General features: G+C 40.1%; 1 protein-coding gene across 1 annotated transcript; it reads left to right on the forward strand.

The window, feature by feature from the left end:
* The first annotated feature begins 6,573 nt into the window (after positions 1-6,573).
* Positions 6,574-12,127, forward strand: LOC137235682 (pineapple eye protein-like). Its single transcript, XM_067758566.1, has 4 exons — positions 6,574-6,710; positions 6,803-6,954; positions 9,728-10,337; positions 10,409-12,127. Exons 2-4 carry the CDS (start codon positions 6,823-6,825, stop codon positions 11,503-11,505), a joined length of 1,839 nt encoding a protein of 612 aa, XP_067614667.1. The 5' UTR covers positions 6,574-6,710; positions 6,803-6,822; the 3' UTR covers positions 11,506-12,127.
* Positions 12,128-18,605: the final 6,478 nt, after the last annotated feature.

Raw genomic sequence — 18,605 nt, forward strand, 5'->3', positions numbered from 1 at the left:
TTACGCAAAGTAACGAGTGACGTCTCTTATTATAGTTTTTTTTTTTGGATTTGCTCAACATGTCAAAGAGGATAAATATAATAAGAGCCGTCACTCGGTATTTTTTAGGCATTTACTCGATGTAAACTGTGAAGTAGTCGCTACTTTTGTTTTATGAGGGACATTTTGAATTGCCTTCCATTTATCCATGCGGTGTTGTCACTTTATGCAAAAGTGTTTTTTGGAAAGAGAATTAAATAATTAATTAAATACAGTCGGAAAAATAAACACAATTACCCCATGAAAATGTATGGAAGACATTTATAAACATCTCGCCCAAAAAGAAAGTAGCGACTACCTCATAGTTTACATCGAGTAAATGCCTAAAAAATAACGAGTGACGGCTCATATTAGGGGGACTCATGTAACCGTATAAATGCCTTATAAAGTGTGTAAACGTATAAATTTATCTAGTTTACGCACGAGCTGTCAAATTTTGTATGAAAAATCATTTACACAATTTGTGTAAATTTACGCGCACATTTCATTGTGTAAACGCGATAAACTCAAAGGAATGCAACCTTGCAGACATTACAGCAGGCATTTTCATCAGAAATCTCCATCAGCAAGTAATTTACAAGAATATCTTAGTAAAGACGTTTTAGTTTTGATTTTTCACTTAATCTTGGCATTTTTTAATTTGTATAACAATCAAAAAATGTTGTTCGGCAATAATACAGCTGATAAACAATCAAGTTTATCAAGAGTATTACTAGGTGCGTTCATATAACAGCGTGTGTAAATGGATATAATTTTACACCTTATAAGTTTATATGCTATCATGAGTCCCCCTATTATATTTATCCTCTTTGAACATGTGTTGAGGGTGATTGGCGTCTTAAGGCGGTGACACAATGACATTTTTCATATAGATGCGTTTAACACAAGCTTATGCATTCCAATAACATCGCCACAATCAACCAAGGTGTTGCGTTTGTAAATATGAAAGAACTTCAGACGTTGCAATTGAAGGTTATTACGCCTTTCCCATTCACATACAAAATTTCGCGAAGCACTGTTATAAACATTCTCCAAATAAAAATACCTGCTAACATATTTTGCGTCGTAATCGATTGTTATATTGCTGTTTTTAATTGCGAAAAATGTTAGAAAATTTACCAACCAGTGGGAAAAATAATTTCACTTGCAAATTGTGCCAACACCCTTAGCCAAAGAAAATGTCAAATTCTTCTTCTTATGGTTTGCTTGGAACAAAATTTGAGAGATGACTACTTTTCAATAACAGATGGCGCCAGTGCCACTCATTCTACCGTTCTCCATTAAAATACGTGCAATGTACTCATAAAGCAGAAGCTTGTGTTAAACTCTTCTATATGAAAAATTGCTTATGTGTCGCGACTGTTATTATATTTGAACGCTCTGTACGCCTGCGCTTTGACATAGTGTAGCATTATACGACACACACTGTATTGTATCATTATATGCCACACCTACTGTAACATACTTGCGGCTTTACGCATAACAAATTCAAATATATTTTAGTAATAATTATATTACAATTATTGAACTAACCCAGACGGCACGGAATGCCGAATATGAGACACATATCACAGTTAATTAATTATACATATAAACACACAACCCATTGTAATATACATACAAACATTCAACTAATTGTGGGAAAATACCAAAATATTCAAACTGATTTGCTGACGCTGCAAATTGTACAAAGGAGTACATGTAGGAGTTATGCATACAAAACTACATGTATACAAAGACTGTATACAAACGTACATGTATGAATAACCCATTTCCTATGTACTTATTTTTAGTTATTAACATTAAGATATTTATGAATGTATAGGTTAAGTAAATTAGTATAAAAGACAATAATTTATTCAATAAACCAAAGACTTAATGTCGCACAATCAAACGTGCAACGTCTTTCAATTACGAATATTTCAATAGCCAAAAATTAGCCAATGCGTTTGTCTATATCAGCCTTTACTGTTCCCAGCCGATTCGAATTTGTGAATACACTGGGTCAAGAAGAAGAGTACAGACGTTTTCTGCTAGTGATGGGCGATACAGCGATTTTGAACTATCAGTGAGGTGCTCCGATCGCCGGTGTTAAAAGCCAATGCGACAATAGCACCAGCAGAGAAACAGGTTTTGAATTTGTGTGAATTCCTGTTACAAGCTAGAGATGGTCCTTACGCCTTCGATATTAACATTTTTAAGCAATAATTACTGATGTTATATTATCAGGAACCACAGGTAAACTGTGTAAGATTCACCACACACGAAGAAAAAAGCATGTGCAATTTTTGCATACATGCGTAAATATCAAAATCGTTTTGATTTTAGCGCAGTTCTCTGCGCAAATAGCGCAACCAGTGCACACACCGGGCAAATCCTTGTGCAAATTGGTAATTGGCACAAGGATACTTGAGCCGTATAATTGGCGTATTAGAGGGAAAAAGCGCAGAGTACACCGAACCGAAAGCGGCTCGTGGGAACAAAAGAGCACGAGCGAACTCTGGTTCGCAACCGGGGGCCCCGGAGGTCAAGAAAAAGTGCGATGAGGGTTCTGCGAAGAGAATCTCGGGCGAGCGGGCCAAACCAAGCAGCTTACACGGCGAATGTGGATAGAGGTGCTGGGCATATACTGTCTGGCAACCGCTGAAGAAGTTGCCGAGGCTGTTAGGAAAGCTGCTGGCGGGGAAATGACGGGACAGGTCCGTGTGTCTATTTTCTCGGAAAACCAGCGTTAACAGAAGATGGCAGCCATTGAAGTGGACGAAGCTGTTGGCGTCCTTTTACTAGCCAAGGGCAAGATCTGTATCGGCTGGCTGCAATGCAGGCTTAGACAGAGGGTAGACGTGCAGCTGCTTTAGGTGTCTAGGCTACGGACACCAAAAAGCAGACTGCAAGGGCCCTGATAGAAGCAGTGCTTGCTGGAAGTGCGGACAGAGTGGCCCCAGGCCTCGGCCTGTACGGAAACTCTAAAGTGCTTTTTATGCCAGTCAGAGAAGGTCGACCACCTTCCCGGGTCTGGAGCATGCAGCACCTTCAGGGAGGGAATGACCAGTTTCATCAAAGGCAACCTGAACCGAAGCAGGTTAGTCGATAGTCTGCTGGACCAACTGGTTCTTGAAAACGAAGCCAGCTATGCCATCATCAGCGAAACTGTAAGAGTCAGGAGTGACTGGCACGTAGACTTAACAGGTGCTGCTGCGATATGGATCGTAGACGCTGGCACCCACGTACGAAGCCGTGTTGTCGGAAACGGCTACGTACGCGTAACAGTGGCACACACCACACTAGTGAGCTGCTACCTGTCCCCAAACGATCCAATTCAAGGGTTTAAAGACAAGCTAGAACTACTCGAAGACTATTTGCGTGATGAATTCGGTAACGTGGTCGTCGTTGGAGATTTCAATGCTAGGGCTGTTGAGTGGGGAATGCCCCAGACTAACTCCAGAGGAAGGCTAGTGCTAGAAATGGGTGCCCGACTTGGATTGGTCATTCTGAATACCGGCACGACCCCGACATATCGGTGACCAGGCTTTGGACACTCTATTCCTGATATTACATTAGTTTCGGAAAACCTGCTGTCAAAGGCGGCTAGATGGAGGGTGATGGAGGATCTCACGGGTAGTGACCATAACTACATCACCTTCCATTTTAATGACTCAGGGCAAAGTCGGACAGGGAGACTGCCCCATATGAAAACAAAATGGGACGCCTATAAGGTTGACGCTGCAAAGTTCTCAGCTGTTGTACAAGCGAGCGCACGACAGATAGTTGACAGTGCCGAAGTGGCGAACGCTTCGGTAGAAGCCACCATGCGTTGCCTGAACCACGCGTGCAAGACCTCAATGCCTCGAAAAGGGCCTAGGAGAGGTAAAAAAAAAGTGCACTGGTGGAGTAGCGAAATCGCCGGACTACGCAGGGTATGCCACAGAAAGCAAAGGTTGGCAATCCGCGCACGCAGCGGGTTTGAGGCGCTAGAGCATGCGGAGGCATACAAAAGAGCAAAAAAGGTTCTCTGTGCCGCCATAAAGCAAAGCAAACTTGATAGCTGGAAAAAGCTTTGCAAAGAAGTTGATCGTGATCCTTGGGGACAGGGGTATAAAAAAAAATAAAAAAATAGTAATGGGGAAATTCCGCCCACCGACCCAAACGATGGATGAGGGAAAGGTGCGAAGTATAGTAGATGCTCTGTTCCTCACTCGCACAAGCAGAGAGGGTGACCACGTCACCCACGAAGACCACGACGTGCAGCCGTTCAGTGAAGGTGAGCTAAAAGCGGCACTACACAGAATGAAGGCCGGTAAAGCGCTAGGACTGGATGGGACACCAGCTGAAGCAATAAGACTGGCTGCTAAGAGCAGTCCTGAGTTTCTGCTGCATATGTATAACAAATGCCTGGAAGCCAGGATCTTTCCTACAAGATGGAAGACAGCGCACCTCGTGCTAATCCCAAAAGGCAAGGGAGACCCGAACTCCCCGTCATTTTTTCGACCATTATACATGCTCGACACGGCTGGGAAAATGATGAAAAGCCTCCTTAAACAACGGCTGATAGCAGCCATTGAAGATGGAGGTGGTCTGTCCCATCGGCAGCATTGGTTCCGGAAAGGTCACTCCACAATAGATGACATAGCCAAGGTAATAAATGCTGTAAGGAAAGCCGAAACCGCGTGCCATCAAGCTAGGCCGGTTGTCTTACTGGTCACGCTGGACGTGAAAAATGCCTTCAATTCCGTCAGATGGGACGACATAATCGATGCGCTGAAACACTCTTTCAAGGTAACTCCTTATCTACTAGCCATATTAAGGGACTACCTAAAAGATCGCTGGCTCACGTACGTAACAAATCAAGGTCAGAGAAAGGTGAGGATAACAGGCGGAGCAGCCCAGGGATCGGTGTTAGGTCCCGACCTCTGGAATGCTTCGTATGACAGCCTCCTTCGTTTGCACATGCCAGAAAGTGTTTTTCTTGTCGCTTTCGCGGCTGCCGTAATTACAGCGCGGAACTGCGAGCTGGCGCAGCTTAAATTAAACCAAGTAATGCGCAGTGTAAATAGATGGATGAGTGACCATGGACTTCAGCTCGCGCCAGCGAAAATTGAGATCGTAATCCTCACGAAGAGACGAATTCCCACCATTATGAATATGATGGTTGGAGAACAACATGTACAAACACGCAACTCCACAAAATACCGTGGGGTGAGGCTAGATTGCAAGCTAACCTTCTCGGAACACTTTCAAGGAGCCTGCGAGAAAACTGCACAGACCATAGGATACTTAAGTCGATTAATGGCAAACACAGGTGGGCCAAGGCCATGTATAAGAAAGCTGTTTGCTTCCGCTTCGGATTCTATACTCTTGTACGGTGCAAAAATTTTGGCGGATGCAATGAAATTCCGAAAGTACCGAGCAGCCATTACTTCTGTCCAACGCAGAGGGGCGCTACGAATTTAAGCAGCTTATCACACGGTATCTGCAGACGCAGTTCTTGTTATTGCGGGAACCATACCGATACATATTTTCGCTGAGGAGAGGAAATCAATTTACCACCTCCGAGGAGAAGTACGCAGAGATGTTACTGTCGCGCAGGGGCGAAAAGATTCTATCCGACGCTGGAGCTGCAGTACTGCAGGCAAGTGGACCAGGGAACTGGTTCCCGAGCTGGAGCCATGGTTAGAACGGCCACATGGAGAAGTCGACTTCTACCTGACACAGTTTTTAAGTGGCCACAGCTACTTCCGGGAATACCTCCACAGGATGGGCAAGGTTGAAAATCCGAATTGCTTATACTGTGGGCTCATAGACGACGTACGCCACACCTTTTTCGAATGCGATCACTTCGCACAGCAACGAAGAAGAGTGGAAGTAACACTAGGCGATCTATCCCCGGGCAGTGTCATCCATAAAATAACCTGCGGAAATGACAGATGGGACATGGTCAGCAGATATGTAAGGAATATTCTCCTCACTAAACGGCAAGATGGTTGCTTAGCCCAATAACGTGAGAGTAGCCAGAGAGCTCACGTAGTGCACTTCCGTACCCGAAGTTATGCTAAACGCGGTCCCAGGTGCGGAAAATGGGCGGGTCGTGGGAGGTTAGGTTTTAGTGGGTAGCCCATGAAGGAAAATAAATGGAGTCCTACACTCGGAGAGGATCGCTACTACAGAGAGTAGCACCGAGGCTTAACAACCCGGCTAGTGCATAAAGCATTTCCACCTTCCACGTAACAAAAAAAAAAGTTTAATAATAATATTAATGATAATAATAATAATATTAATAATAATAATAATATAATAATAACACAATCCAATTTTCGCAGCCAACCAGGTCAAAACGTTGTTTATAAAAATTTCAATTCAAAATAATATCGCCAGAAAGAGCAAACTAGCTAAAAATAACCACAACCGAGTGCTGCCAGAGGTGATTTTCATTCTTCATTATGAAATATCGCCGCACTCGCTGTTGCGAAATTCTGTCAGAGGTGATTGTCATTCAAAAGAATTGCATGCTGAAGGAAAATCGCCAATCACTGGCATATTTGGATAGCAATACCTATCACTATTAGCGCTTTTTCATTCGCGGGGAAGCCATCACCGATAGTGAAATATCGTTCATCACTATTTTCTGCAATCAGCTGAAATAAATTTTTGTTTGACAACAGTTAAAGTCAAAAGTTTGGATTTGTTTTTTAAATAAATTAACATTTCTATTTGTTCTTGAATTTGTATTATCGGTTCAAGTTCCCTTTGTTGTTTGTTTTTATAGTAAGTCCCCATATAAGGTAAATGAGCGATTCCGCAATAGTCGAGTATAAAACTTGTGATATTTGCAAGGACAAAACGAACTGCGCCCATGACCTTATACTTTTCGGTGATTGGCAACAAAGTCGAGATATAACTGTGCATTACTTTTGTTTGGTAAGATAATATATTTTTTTTTCTTATAATATTCCAAAATGAAAACGATGGTAAGTCTAGTTGAGGGCATAGATGAATGGATTTGCAACTCTTTGTTTCGAGAGAGCGCTGTCAAAATGCACATTTTTTATAACATTTATCAATGATGCCACTCCAAACAAAAATGAATAGATCTGAAAATGGGGATTTTTGACATAAATTTCGGCGATTATAGTTTCAATCATCTAATAAAATGATAGTTGTAAAATATTTATTTCTTTAAACTTATTTTACAATAATACGACTAGTTAGAGTTAAATATATACAAATCTAAGTAAAATTTACATTTCAATTAAATTACTTAGTCAAATATTGTAACGCATTTAACTCGCAGTGAAAACCATATATTCTTTTGAAATTTCAGTAAATCGGACCAATGATATAACAGCTAACATTATTTAGTGGATATGGCTTATCCTACGTGTCTGGCGTTCCAGGTTCTGTGATCAAAATGGACTGGTTGCATCGGGAGTTCATATTTACAAAACCTGTTTTTAGTGATAACTTTTGAATGGGAAATAATATTTACCCTCCGCCTTCGAACTAATAATATTTAGGCTAAAATAAGTATTTTTATCCCTTTTCCCATAATTTTTGAACGCTATTCTACAGTTGTAGGTCAAACTAAAGTTTACCGAAATTTTTGGCCCGCGTTTCGTTTTGAGTGGCACATTTTTTGTACTGGCACCCGCTTCAGCTGGCGCGAGGGATTTATCTGTGATTGTTGCCAGCAACAACTAGAAGATAAATCCCTCGTGAGAACGAAAATATGAGAGCGTAACCAAAGGATTCGTAACAATCTAATCTATGGTTGAGGGGTCGACTGCTAATACGCTACCAAAAATATCGAGAGGTGTCAAACGACGCCATAGATGAATGGATTTGCAACTCTTTGTTTCGAGAGAGCGCTGTCAAAATGCACATTTTTTATAACATTTATCAATGATGCCACTCCAAACAAAAATGTATAGATCTGAAAATGGGGATTTTTGACATACATTTCGGCGATTATAGTTTCAATCACTTAATAAAATGATAGGCGTAAAATATTTATTTCCTTAAAGTTATTTTACAATAATACGACTAGTTAGAGTTAAATACAAACAAATCTAAGTAAAATTTATATTTCGATTAAATTAATTAGTCAAATATTGTAACGCATTTAACTCGCAATGAAAACCATATATTCTTTTGAAATTTCAGTAAATCGGACCTATGATATAATAGTTAACATTATTTAATGGATAGGGCTTATCCTGCATGTCTGGCGTTCCAGGTTCTGTGATCAAAATGGGCTGGTTGCATCGGGAGTTCATATTTACAAAACCTATTTTTAGTGATAACTATTGAATGAGAAATAATATTTACCCTACGCCTTCGAACTAATAATACTTACACTAAAACAAGTATTCTTATCCTTTTTCCCATAATTTTTGAACGCTATTCTACAGTTGTAGGCCAAACTAAAGTTTACCAAAATTTTTGGCACGTTTTTCGTTTTGGCTGGCACATTTTTTGTTCTGGCACCCGCTTCAGCTGCCGCGAGGGATTTATCTGTGATTGTTGCCAGCAACAACTAGAAGATAAATCCCTCATGAGAGCGAAAATATGAGAGCGTAAGCAAAAGATTCGTATCAATCTAATCTATGACGACGCGTCTTGACATCAGTATTAATAATCTGAAGGCGGAAAATAAAAATTTTAACGCGTTCAAAAGATATTAACGAAAAACCGAAAAAATATCCGCGGGTACCTCCGAAACCGGGGGTCGGATCCATAGTATTTTTGCGCAGACCACCTTTCTGCGTTGGCGGCCTTCGGCCGCGCTTATAAAAAATAAGGTGAGAGGTGTCAAAAGACGCGTATTAATCTCGAGAACAATGATCCGATGGCGGAAAAGAAAAATTGTATCTACATATATCCGGAGATATTTGCAGTTGAAGTTGGCGATTTTCATGTGGTTGTTGTTGTGTTGGTACCCACCAAAAAAATTGTGCACCATCGTGGCGGTAGCCACGGTTATACCACACACCCGGACTTGGCATGGCGTAGCAACATTTTTGGTAGCGTATTAACAGTCGACCCCTCAACTAGACTATTACCAAAAATAACCCTGGGCTACGCCATTCTAAGTTGTTGTTGTTGTTGTTGTAGCGATTAGGTTACTCCCCGAAGGCCTTGGGGAGTGTTATCGATGGATGGTCCTTTGTCGGATACAGATCCGATACGCTCCGGTAACACAGCACTATTAAGGTGCTGGCCCGACCATCTCGGGAACGATTTATATGGCCACATTAAACCTTCAGGCCATCCCTCCCTCCCCACCCCCAAGTTCCATGAGGAGCTTGGGGTCGCCAGAGCCTCGTCTGTTAGTGAAACTTGATTCGCCGCTCGAAGGTGAGGTTGACAATTGGGTTGAAGAAGCTATATATTGCGCTACACAACCCCTTGAATCCCCGATGCTAAGTCCGGGTGTGTGGTATAACCGTGGCTACCGCCACGGTAATGCACAATTTTTCTTGGGGGTAAAAACACAACAACAACCACATGGAAATCGCCAACTTCAACTGCAAATATCTCCGGACAGAGATAAAATTTTTCTTTTCCGCCATCGGATCATTGTTCTCGAGATTAATACGCGTCTTTTGACACCTCTGTCGATATTTTTGGTCGCGTATTAGCAGTCGACCCCTCAACTAGACTATTACCAAAACGATTTCCTTTCCCATTCTAGCTTCTTTCCACACATCTACCACAAAGAGGAAAAGACTGTGGTGGCATCAATGGCTTTCTGTTGCGAGACATTCGTAAAGAAATCACTGCCGCTTCAAAGCGGGTATGCTGCTACTGTGGCCGAATGCATGCGTCCATTCAATGCCATAAGTGCAAAGAATATTTTCATATACGTTGTGCACGCTTAGAGCGGTGTCTATTGATATTTCACAACGATTTTCGATCATACTGTGATGATTGTATACCGAGAAAGGAACTCCAACCAATTGGACTTAAAAGCCGACCATCAAGTTTCGAACGTTGTAGCATATGTCGTGGGCAAATGGGTTTATACAATGAGATTGTATTCATATTTGGAAAATGCTGTAATAAAGGTTATGCACATAATGTATGCGTTCAAAAATATGCATTGGCAGCCGGCTATTACTTGCGTTGCATATGGTGTCGCAAGGAGGAATTTCGTATCAGTGTACGGCAACAGGGTATTTTTGTACCAGATAGAGATGCGCGTTGGGAAACACAAAAGGGTATATACACCGACTTGCATCGTGGTCATAGTACGTGTAATATGGATTTATGTTTCTGTCCTAGAGGAAGAGATTACAATAAAGGTTAGTTTGGCTATAACAATTGTAAATATATCTATGTAAGCCAATTTTTACTTTTTCGGCTCCGTTTACAGGTAAATGGTCTATTACGTTATGCTCCCTCTGTGGTAGCGTAGGTGCTCATAATCCGAAATGCCTACTAGGAAAAGAAAACGCTAAAGATAAGGTTTCAATCTTTAAATGTTCTACTTGTGCAAGTACCGAAACAAAGATAAATAACAACGACGCAAGCGACGAAGCAACAGCAGTTAATAGAGATGATATAATTGACAAAAGCATATTTATGACAAAGAAGTGTAGCGTCGAAGAGGAAAAGATAGCAGACAGTTTCACTCCAACGTTTTCGGAGGATGATGATACGCAATCTGTGGACAGTTTTGTTACTGTAATACCGCAGAAACCTATTGAAATTATTTCTACGACAGTTACATCACACATAAGTGAACAAAACAGAGGGGACCACAACGGAAAAATTGATGTTAATATTATACCTGTGGAAGCAGATGTTACTATTAGCATAATTAGTGAGAGAAGCAATGAGGAATCATTGGCGCAGCAACGTTTAATTGAAGAAACCGCGCTTATACAGCAGTCATTAGCTAAAGATATACAAGCTGATGATGAAACACAAATATTGGGTGTAACAAGCCTCAACATACCAAAAGTTTGGAATGATACCGGATCCTCACGTGTGCAGCAGCCATTAACGTTAGATGTTCGTTATGATATTGATAGACAAGTATTTGCTACAACTTCACCTAATATAAAAGTAACTAATTTGTCGTCGCCTAAGTCGCGAATAGAAAACCCAAATTTAGCCGATTTATCAAGTACCACAATGCCATCCGCTGAAACTATTCAAGAGTTGTACTGCAGTGGTATTGTAGTAAATCAAATTGATAATAATCAATCGCCTGAAGTGACTTCATCCTCACAAGATCAAGCAGACTGGGCTAGTTTTATTTTATATGAATACGATGATGTTAAAAAAGTCTGCATTGGTAGCGCTACTGTACGCATTAATTTAAATGAGGAACGCTTTGCTGGTATGACGTTAGAACAAATTGAAGATAGTTCTTGTGATTTAATAACAGATGCTGATATTATATCCCGTAGTGATGATATTGGCATTTTTGCTAAAATCGATTCAATTATTGCAGAATACATGTAATCATGAAGAATTTCAATCGATTCCTTTCATTAAAGTGGCATCTACAGTTCAAAAATAACTCGTTGTGATGCTGCTAATTCTTTTTCATTTATTTCACGAAATAGTTTTTATTTGAAAATTTATATGATTATCTCTTTATCTATGTATGAAACAAATGAAATCGAACTTAAATTCCAACTGAGTTGATTGTCAGTCCTTTTCTGTAATCGAATCAGGGGTCGGTACATCCCTGTTGTTCTAGCAGTGGCAAGATATCCAATTCAAAAAGCACTACGTCAAGCCTTTTCAGTGGCTCTTTCTCAGGTCCTGACCCCTGGTGTGGCATTTCTCAAGCTCGTTAGTTTGAGACAGGTTTTAGATCTAAGGCTGTACACAAGCAATGTAAATTCTACCTCGTACCATTGGCAAGTCATGGATAGTGGTGTCTTGACACACACTCCAGACGTAGGTTAGGTTAGGTTGCAAGGGCTGAGATGGACACTATGGTAACAGCAGGATACATTTTTTCTAAACATGCGAGCCACTGCAAACCTTACGATATATCTTTTCTCAACATACCTAACACTGCAGACTAAAGGCCTTGAGAAACATTACACCAAAAGAGAAAGGACAGGGGTGTCCTTTTCACTTCACTTTTTCATAGCATACCTAATATTGCATACTACAGAGCTTGAGAATCATCACACCGAAGTGGTTTGATAATGTGTGTACTCTGCTGAAACATTACTTCCGCTTTTGTAAATTTTTATAAATTTAGTATTAACTCTACAACAATTTTTGCTTTTTGGAATTTGTGATAAAAATTCAAAATAAAATCACAATATAGAAGTACATAAATATTTATTTATAAAAATTTATGCATTTGAAAACCATGAACTTCAACTTTTTTTAGCGGATAAACGAAAAGGGAAGCAAAGGTGAGCATAAAACAAACAATTAGTTAAAGACGATGTATATAAAGACGCTACGGAAGTAAGTTTATTGGAAGCGAATTCGAAATCCGATTTTATTTAACGTTTCTACGCCGAGGATCCTGGGCTCACGCCCCGGGTAAATCAATATCAAAATTTTGGAACCAAGTTTTCTAAGCGGGGTCGCCCCCTCGGCACTCACTTGGCAAGCACATCGAGTGTATTTCTGCTCAGTGAAAACTCATCTGCCTTGCGGATGCCGTTCGGAGTCGGCATAAAACAAATAGGTCCCGTCCCGCCAATTTGTAGGAAAAATTAAAAGAGCACGACGCAAATTGGAAGAGAAGCGCGGCCGCCTTAAATCTCTTCGGAGGTTGTTCGCGCCCTAAATATTTTTTTAAACTTAAAATCTAGTTGGCTCTTTCTAATATCCAGTTGACGCTTTCTACAATACAAACTGCGATTTCATACAGTCGGAATCGGAACAGCTGTAGTTTTCCGTGAGTCGATATCGATCTAAAACGTGTATAAAAAGATGGTTTTGTTTTCCTTACGTAAAAAGTCGACGCGTCGTATCGAATGTTCGATAGCAAATAAGCTGTCAAACCGCCTAAAGGTAAGCTGAAAATTATTATGCTTTAGATTATTTTAGGAATGATTTCTTCAATAAAACATCCAAAATAAACACTGTTCACAATATACATTTTTTTGATACCTCCAAAACCCTTTTATAGCACTTTTTGAAATATGAAAGCAATAATGCTGATTTCAAGATACATGAACGCACACGGTGTCGTTGAAAGACGGATATTGAATTTAAGCATCAAACCGACGGTAGTCGACTATCGAATAACGGAGTCACCCCAGATATCTCAATCCATCGTAAGTTTTGATGTTTTGGCATCGAAATGGAGTTTCCGCTACATCCCTAGTACATAATCGTATGTGCAAGCAAACCGTTATCTTATAGCGTTTTCTTTTCTGGCTAAAGTGTTAAGCTTTTTGTACGCCACGCCGCACAAGGGTTGTTGTTCTATTCTAAAAAACAGGCAAAGCCTTTACGTGGTATTTCGTTCTTTTGTGAAAATTGTTGCCTGCTCGCAACGCAAAAGCGTTACACTTTTAAGCGGGAGTCATTGGTGCCGTATGTCGTATCGCTGTATCCGTATCCCTAACGTAATCAGCTGTTTATCGTTACGACGGTAAATCAAAACCCAATTGGTTGGCTACGGAAGCGGAAAAAAATTATATAATGTCTGCATAATAGCGAAAAAATTTACTGCATAAAAACAGCACTTCACAGCATGCTCTCCAACCAATTTAAGGGAGTGCGCGGAACAGTGAACATTGATCGCATTCTAATTCAAACTTAATATTCTTGCTTGCACACCTTTATACTTCCCGGACATGTTCAATGCGTTGTCATATTATTGTCCTCTACAATTTTAAATATCTAAACCACAGTCTATAGTAAGAAAGTAAAGTTTGATTCGCTAGACTTTCACCAGTATGACCTAACTGAAGAAAAATTTTTAAACCTTTTTTATTATTCAATATACTCTCCTTTTACTTCTATACACTTCTATGCACGCTCATACAATTTGTCAAATGAGTCGGAAATGTCCTTTATAGGAACCTTGTCTAGTTTTTCGGTTGTCGCCTTTTGAATGAGGTAAATTGAGTTTTGCGGCCACCGTGGTGCGATGGTAGCGTGCTCCGCCTATCACACCGTATGCCCTGGGTTCAACTCCCGGGCAAAGCAACATCAAAATTTTAGAAATAAGATTTTTCAATTAGAAGAAAATTTTTCTAAGCGGGGTCGCCCCTCGGCAGTGTCTGGCAAGCGCTCCGATTGTATTTCTGCCATGAAAAGCTCTCAGTGAAAACTCATCTGCCTTGCAGATGCCGTTCGGAGTCGGCATAAAACATGTAGGTCCCGTCCGGCCAATTTGTAGGGAAAAATCAAGAGGAGCACGACGCAAATTGGAAGAGAAGCTCGGCCTTAGATCTCTTCGGAGGTTATCGCGCATTACATTTATTTATTTATTTTTTTTTAAATTGAGTTTTATTTATTTGAGTAAAATTTATTTTCAGTTCTGATTATATTTTTCTTTCACTCTCTAGAATTTTATGTTCGTAAGAAAATTTAGAAGCCTTTCATTTTTCGGGGGCCCCAGGCAACTACCTTTCTGCATACCTGTTAATGCGGCGCTGTTTATAAGTTTTATCCACAATGGTTTTGGTAGAATTTTGACAGGATGTTCAATATGCCGACGCATACAGTCGACTATCTTCAGCGGTTGAGCGGGTGAAAGAAAGATATGCAAGGTGAGACCACGAGAGTAATTTTAAAAACCAGGTGCTCAGCTTCATTTGTTATTTTGACGTCTATGCTGAAGATATCACACTCGTTTTATGCTTCAATTCGAAATTCATAATTTTCAACTTAATTGCTTCTAGATCTTTTGGTGCGCTATTAATTGTACGTACTAATTAGCTATTATCAAAATTTTTAAATAACGTTTAAGCAAATGATTTCAGTATCTTCTAAGTGTTTTTTTTTTCGAACTCAATATTCATTCCTTGACCAAGTTTTTTCTCTAACTGAAGGCATGAGGAAGTGTAGCATTTTTCCATTTCAATCGAATTTGATAAATTAACTGCATTTAAATATAACGGTTAGTTTAGTTATTACTGAATTCGAAGTTCATTAACTCGAAGTAGCTTTAAGGTTTGCACATTTTGATATTTCTTTTCCATATGGTACGGCTGAGCTACATCGGCATAAGCAATAAATAAAGTAAGAGCACAAAAGAGAAATAAATTTTACAAAAACCTTTCATGTCTGATATGCAAATTGAGTATTTTTGAGTAGGAAAGCATTCTATTTTTGCCACTCTCTCCCATTCACACTCTCACTCCGCCTCCCTTCCCATTCCCACCAGCACTCCCACTGTTGTTGTTGTAGCGATAAGGACACTCCACGAAGGCCTTGGGGAGTGTTATAGATGTTGATGGTCCGGTACGTTCCGGTACCAAGCCCGACCATCTCGGGAACGATTTGTTATGACCACATGCACCCTTCTAGGCCATACCGCCCTTCCACCCTCTAGATCCATGAAGAGTTCGGGGTCGCCAAAACCCCGGCTGTTAACGAAACAGGATTCGCCACGGATAGGTGAGGTTGACAATTGGGTTGGAGAATCTATATATTGCTCTGGCAACCCTTTGAAAGAGTTGCGCTACACAACTCCTTGAATCTATTTGGTATTTTAGTCGCCTCTTACGACAGGCAATACCTACCGACGGTATATTCTATAACCCCCTAACCCGCTGGGGGGAGCACTCCCACCCTGCCCTAGTGGTGTGCTGTTGGCAGGTAATCACGTCAAACCTACTATAAGCTATAGTCTGACTGACGGGTGATACGGGGGTACAAGAGATCACTTAGCCAAGGCCAAGAAAACAACGCTTTAAAACTAGGTGAATATTTCGCTCCATCGAGTCTGGAATCGTAATTAGGCTAAGCTCATAATGCTTTCAGTTTTAGAAAGTTTAAACAAAGAGAAAAGTAGACAAGTCGGTAGACCACTTTTGTTAGAGCTGCAGGATCACTTTTTTATATAACAAGGAGAATGAGATAACTGAGCATTTTCCGGGGCGTTTCAGCCGCCTTCGCTAGGATTAGGTGTTATTTCATTAGAATGGACGAGATAGAAGACAAACATCTGAGTTCTTTGGCTGCCGGTTACCTATTTTCATTTATACATAAAAAAAACTGTTGAGGTATATTCTTTCGCACTGATCTGAGTAAGCGAATAATGTGCTTATTTAGAATTCTACTTTTGCTCACTACTTTATTGCTACCTTGACCATTTTTAAATTGTCACCTTATTTTTGTTGTACTTCATTCACTATATAAACAAATGGCTCGAACGTAACTGTGAAGAGTTAACAAATACGAAAGATAATTTCATGCTGATTTTTTGAGAATTCTACCTACAAACATACCTACATATGTATGTGCAGGCATCAAACATGTTGGATGTGGTGTGAGCGAAGTTTCAGAAGCTCATCAAATAGTAGCCACGTTATATGAGGCTTATTTTAATTTACTCCAACGTCTTAAGGGGCTAAGAATATACAAAGGCGAATTCAGTACCAGGTGTTGTTATCACAACAGCTGATTGCTTCTTCTTGATCATTTTCCATACAGCGCCTTGTACTTTAATATGTTATTTAATCGAAATCGATGAAAATTTTCTTTTGACTTGACATTCTTCAGTACGGCGAATTGGTTGAATTCGCTTTGCCACCACCTTGTATAGATTCGCCTTGGAATATACCCGCGTTAAGAATTGTTTGTCGTAAGAGATGAATAAAAATAAAATCTTTCCCATATCAGTAGGGCTAGTACCACAAGGTGAACTATCACCCGATCATACTGGAACCATATCCGGCAAAGGACTACCCATATCCGTAAAACCAACCTTCGAGGGGTGTTTTTCTGGTTGCAACAACAACACTAGAATCGAAAAGATTATAATACGCATGAGTTAAGGCTCCATTACTGATACTTAGCATAGACTTGACTTGGCTTGCGAACTGTCACTTACAGTTCTGTTAAATTAACATTGCATGTTTCTGATTTTTCAAGACTTTACTTGACTTAGAAGTCTGTTGAATTTTGATTTTCTATGTAAGTTCTAAGTGACGTTTACATTTCGAGATGCCATTTGTTTGTTTCCATTTCATTTTGACATTTTGTCATACAAATTGACATTTATTTAAAAGTAAATTTCAACGCTGATTATGATTCCAGATTTTATGCGCCAAGTGGAGTATAATCGTGGCTAAGTTGCCAAGTTTACGCCAAGTCAAGTCAAGTCTATGCTAAGTATCAGTAATGGAGCCTTTAAGTTTTTTAAGTCATTCACATTACCTAAGGGTCAATTAATGGTGACTTATAACCATATAACCATAACCAGATACAACAGCTGATCGAACCTACATACCTTATGGAAATCAATGTAATCGATTAATGGTGCCATGCCATAACGCTAACGTCATACCCAACTAATTGGTTGTTGGTTTCTCGCCATATCCATAACCTAAAGATATTTAAGTTGGTGAATTTAATAACTTTTTGTAGATTTTATTCATTGTTTTGGATACGTTATGACTAAGAGACTTATTTTTTGTGGAATATGTTTGTAATTTTTTGCGTTTCTTAATTTTTATGAAATTTTCACGAATTTTAGGTTAAGGCACTATTAATCGATCACATTGGATATGGTTATGGATATGGGTATGGTTACGACTATGGCGTTAGGGTTAAGGAAGTTTAATTAGCCCTTTATTATTCACATTATTCACATTACTTATTATCTGGGGAGTGTTCGAGAGAAAAGTTCTTCGATTAATAGACCTTTACGCGTTGGCGATGGCGAGCACCGAAGAAGATTTCACGATGAGCTGTACGAGGTCTACGCAGACATCAACAGCAGCATCGGCTGCGCTGGCTAGGCCATGGTTTGCGAATGAAAGATGACGCTCCGGAACCCGACTATGGAAGCAGAGGTACGCGTCGGCCCCACTCCGTTGGAAGGACCAGGTGGAAAACGATTTCAACTCCCTTGGTGTGACCAATTGGCGCCGGTTGACAGAGAGAAGGAGCGAGTGGCGCGCCTTGCTGTACGGCCATAAGCGTTTAAACGGTTAAGCGCCAATTAGGTAAGTAAGTATTACCTTGTTGATTCTGAACATTGACTATTGTAAGTAAATGAGCCGTGCAATTATCGCGCGCTACAATGCTGATAGGCAGCCAAGTTTTGTTCATAAATTTTTTTCTTGAACACAGTTTGATCTGCATTTGGTAAACGGTGGGGTGACAAAGGTGTCAACGGCCAAAAGGTAAATTGACTTTATAACACTTTCAAATGGTCCTAAGGTCAACTGACTATATGACCTTTCTTAATTTGACTTTATGACCGTTTAGGATATTTCCGTTTGATCTTATGACCATTTTAGGATTTCAGGAAAAATACCATAACCAAGTACATCACTTTAAGATTAGCACAAAAACAAAAAACTTCCTCAGGTTGGGCTAGAAATTAAATATGTTCTGCTTATTTCGAAAGTGTCCTCACCGGCCCAGGTTTTAATTTGATTTCGCGGTGCAGGCGAAAA

Source organism: Eurosta solidaginis, unplaced genomic scaffold (genome assembly GCF_040869045.1).
Source record: "Eurosta solidaginis isolate ZX-2024a unplaced genomic scaffold, ASM4086904v1 ctg00000151.1, whole genome shotgun sequence".
Classification (NCBI taxonomy): Eukaryota; Metazoa; Arthropoda; class Insecta; order Diptera; family Tephritidae; genus Eurosta; species Eurosta solidaginis.

Coding starts and splice junctions, on each gene's coding strand:
- LOC137235682 (XM_067758566.1), top strand. CDS start 6,823: ATGAGCGATTCCGCAATAGTCGAGTATAAAACTTGTGATATTTGCAAG. Junction 6,955..9,727: donor CTGTGCATTACTTTTGTTTG/GTAAGATAATAT, acceptor TTCCCATTCTAG/CTTCTTTCCACACATCTACC. Junction 10,338..10,408: donor AGGAAGAGATTACAATAAAG/GTTAGTTTGGCT, acceptor CTCCGTTTACAG/GTAAATGGTCTATTACGTTA.